The sequence below is a fragment of the Dipodomys ordii genome, unplaced genomic scaffold (genome assembly GCF_000151885.1).
Source record: "Dipodomys ordii isolate 6190 unplaced genomic scaffold, Dord_2.0 Scaffold5524, whole genome shotgun sequence".
NCBI lineage: Eukaryota > Metazoa > Chordata > Mammalia > Rodentia > Heteromyidae > Dipodomys > Dipodomys ordii.
The window spans coordinates 147-2,592 of record NW_012272738.1 but is presented as its reverse complement, the minus strand read 5'-3'; the positions used below and the strand labels follow the sequence as shown (position 1 = coordinate 2,592).

General features: G+C 50.6%; 1 protein-coding gene across 1 annotated transcript; it reads right to left on the bottom strand.

The window, feature by feature from the left end:
* Nucleotides 1-563: 563 nt before the first annotated feature.
* On the bottom strand, nucleotides 564-1,611 carry LOC106002238 (arginine--tRNA ligase, cytoplasmic-like; the record flags this gene model as incomplete). The annotated part of the gene is made up of 2 exons (XM_013037148.1): nucleotides 564-672; nucleotides 1,423-1,611. Coding segments are annotated over 2 exons (298 nt in total), but the record flags the coding sequence as incomplete, so codon positions are not given.
* Nucleotides 1,612-2,446: the final 835 nt, after the last annotated feature.

Below are 2,446 nucleotides of genomic sequence, written 5' to 3'. Positions count from 1 at the left end.
CTCAAGGCTACCACTCTACCACTTTGAGACACAGTGCCATTTCTGGTTATTAATTGGATGTAAGTCTCAGGGACATTCCTGCCTGGGCTGGTTTTGAACCACAATCCTCAGATCTCAGCCTCCTGAGTAGCTAAGATTACAGGTATGAGCCATGGTGCCTGGCCCTATGATATAAATTTGATGAATGCTCCTTTTCCTTCTTAATTTCATAAACTACTTAACATCAATACAACTATTAAAAAAAAACAACTATGTTGTTGAGTAGAGCAAGGAATACATTTAAAAAGGGAGTGGGTGAGAACAAAGATAAGCCAGATGCCAGGGGCTCACTCCTATAATCCTAGCCACTCAGGAAGCTGAGAACTGAGAACTGAGGTTCTAAGCCAGCCTGGGCAGACTCTTTCTGAGTGTCTCTTTACCTTCAATTAGCCAGAAAAAGAACTGGAACCAGAGGCCCAAGTGTTAGAGGGATTGAAAAGTCGAGTAAGAAGGTGAGGCTCATAGTTCCAGTTCCAGTGCTAGTAGAAAACCAGACACCAAAGGAAGAGCATAACACAGCATACCAGGACCAGCGATTTCAACGTTTTCAATGTACTCGTTTTCTGGCAAGTGCTTGGTAATGTTCTGGGCGATTTCTCTTGGATTCACTTTCTGTTCCTTGGCTTTGAGCATCTGTAACACCATGTAAGACAACTGATTACATGACAGGCTTTTATCAAGTTACTTGGAGATGGGGGACGAAACAGGAGATACACTCCTCGACCACCCGGTGGGGGGACAAACGAAAGCACCAACAGGCCAGGAAGAAGGGAGAGGTGCGGACAGATGCAGATTTCCAGCCCAGATGCATCGCACGCACACTGGGGCGCACAGCAGAGCCGGAACTGAGGCAGCCAGTCTCCACAGTCTACCTTTCTAATTGTTAAGTAATAAGCAGGCTGCACAGAAGCTGGCCTCCTCCCGCCCTCCCTCCCACAGAGCCACCATACACGCTCTGGTTCTCTCTGCAAGGCCACAGCAGGACATCGGTCACAGCCGCAGGTGCTTGCTGGGGTAGCTGCTGAGCATCTGGCTGACTCAGTTCCCTGCTTCCTAGTAGCCACAAGCACATGGCAACCCTGGCCACGGCAGAAAGAAAGCACCAAACCAGAACTACTGCAAGTAAAAACACCAGTGTCTGTACAGAGTTGAACAGAAAATTCCTGTTGTGGCAGGAAGAATGATTACGGTATGGCGTGAACACGTGTGGAAGCGTAACACTGAGTGCTTCCCCCTCCACCCCATGCCAAGTAATGTACACCAATAAAAACCTCTGGAACACTCCTGTCACGTTTCCAGGCTGCGTCCTTTTTTACGAAGGCCATAGCCATCCGCTATGCACAGGTAACGTGACCCACACAGAGGACGGGAGCAGCGTGTCACCTGAGAAATGCCCATGGCACTGTTGCACTGGTAGTCCCCAAACTTGGGCTGCTGGCTGGGCGTGACGACCAGAGGGGGGCTCTCCAGGTCTGGGTAGGCGGCCCTGATGGCGCACCTGAAGACGTCCTGTAGACGGCTGTGGATGTTGATCATGTTCTTAGTGGGTCGGTTCCTCTCTGCCTGAAGACTCTGCGGGGGGGAAAAAGGAAACCACGCCCATGAAGCAATACACCACACAGAATCGCAGAATGTCCCCAACACTGATGCGTCTGGGGACAAACCAGAGGAGGACAGGCACTCGGGCACACGGCTGTCCTCCCGGAGATGCGCTGAGCCGTGCAACGGGGCAGCCAACGAGTCCCTTCAGGGGATGCTCTGAGGTCCTTCCTCTTTGTTCTTAGTGTCTGTACTGGGGCTTAGAACTCCCACTCAGATTTTTAAAGACGACGTACTACCACTGGAGCCACACCTCCACTTGTGGCTTTTTGCTGTTAAACTGAAGGATGAGAGTTTCAAGGATTCAACTGCATGGGCTATCTTTTAACTTTCAGCTCGCTGAACAGGTTGGATTACAGGTGTGAGCTGTTAGAGCCTGCCTGAGGTCTTATTTCTACATTTTTTTCTTTTTTCTTTTTGTCGGTTGTGGGGCTTGAAATCTGGGCCTGAGCTCTGTCCCTCAGCTCTTCAGCTCAAGGCGAGCACTCTACCACTTGAGCTACAGCACCACTTCCAGTTTTCTGGTAGTTTATTGGCTGGGAAGGTAGCTCAGCGGTAGCGCGCTTGCCTTGAATGCATGAGGCCCTGGGTTCAATTCCTCAGCACCACATAAGCAGAAAAAAAATGCCGGAAGTGGTGCTGTGGCTCAAGTGGTAGAGTGCTAGCCTTGGGCTGCAGGCACAGAGTTCAGGCCCCACAACCGGACCCCTCCCCGCCCCAAAAAAAGTTTCATGGACTTTCTTGCCCTGGCTGGCTTTGAACCTTGATCCTCAGATCTCAGCCTCCTAAGTAGCTAGGATTACAGGTG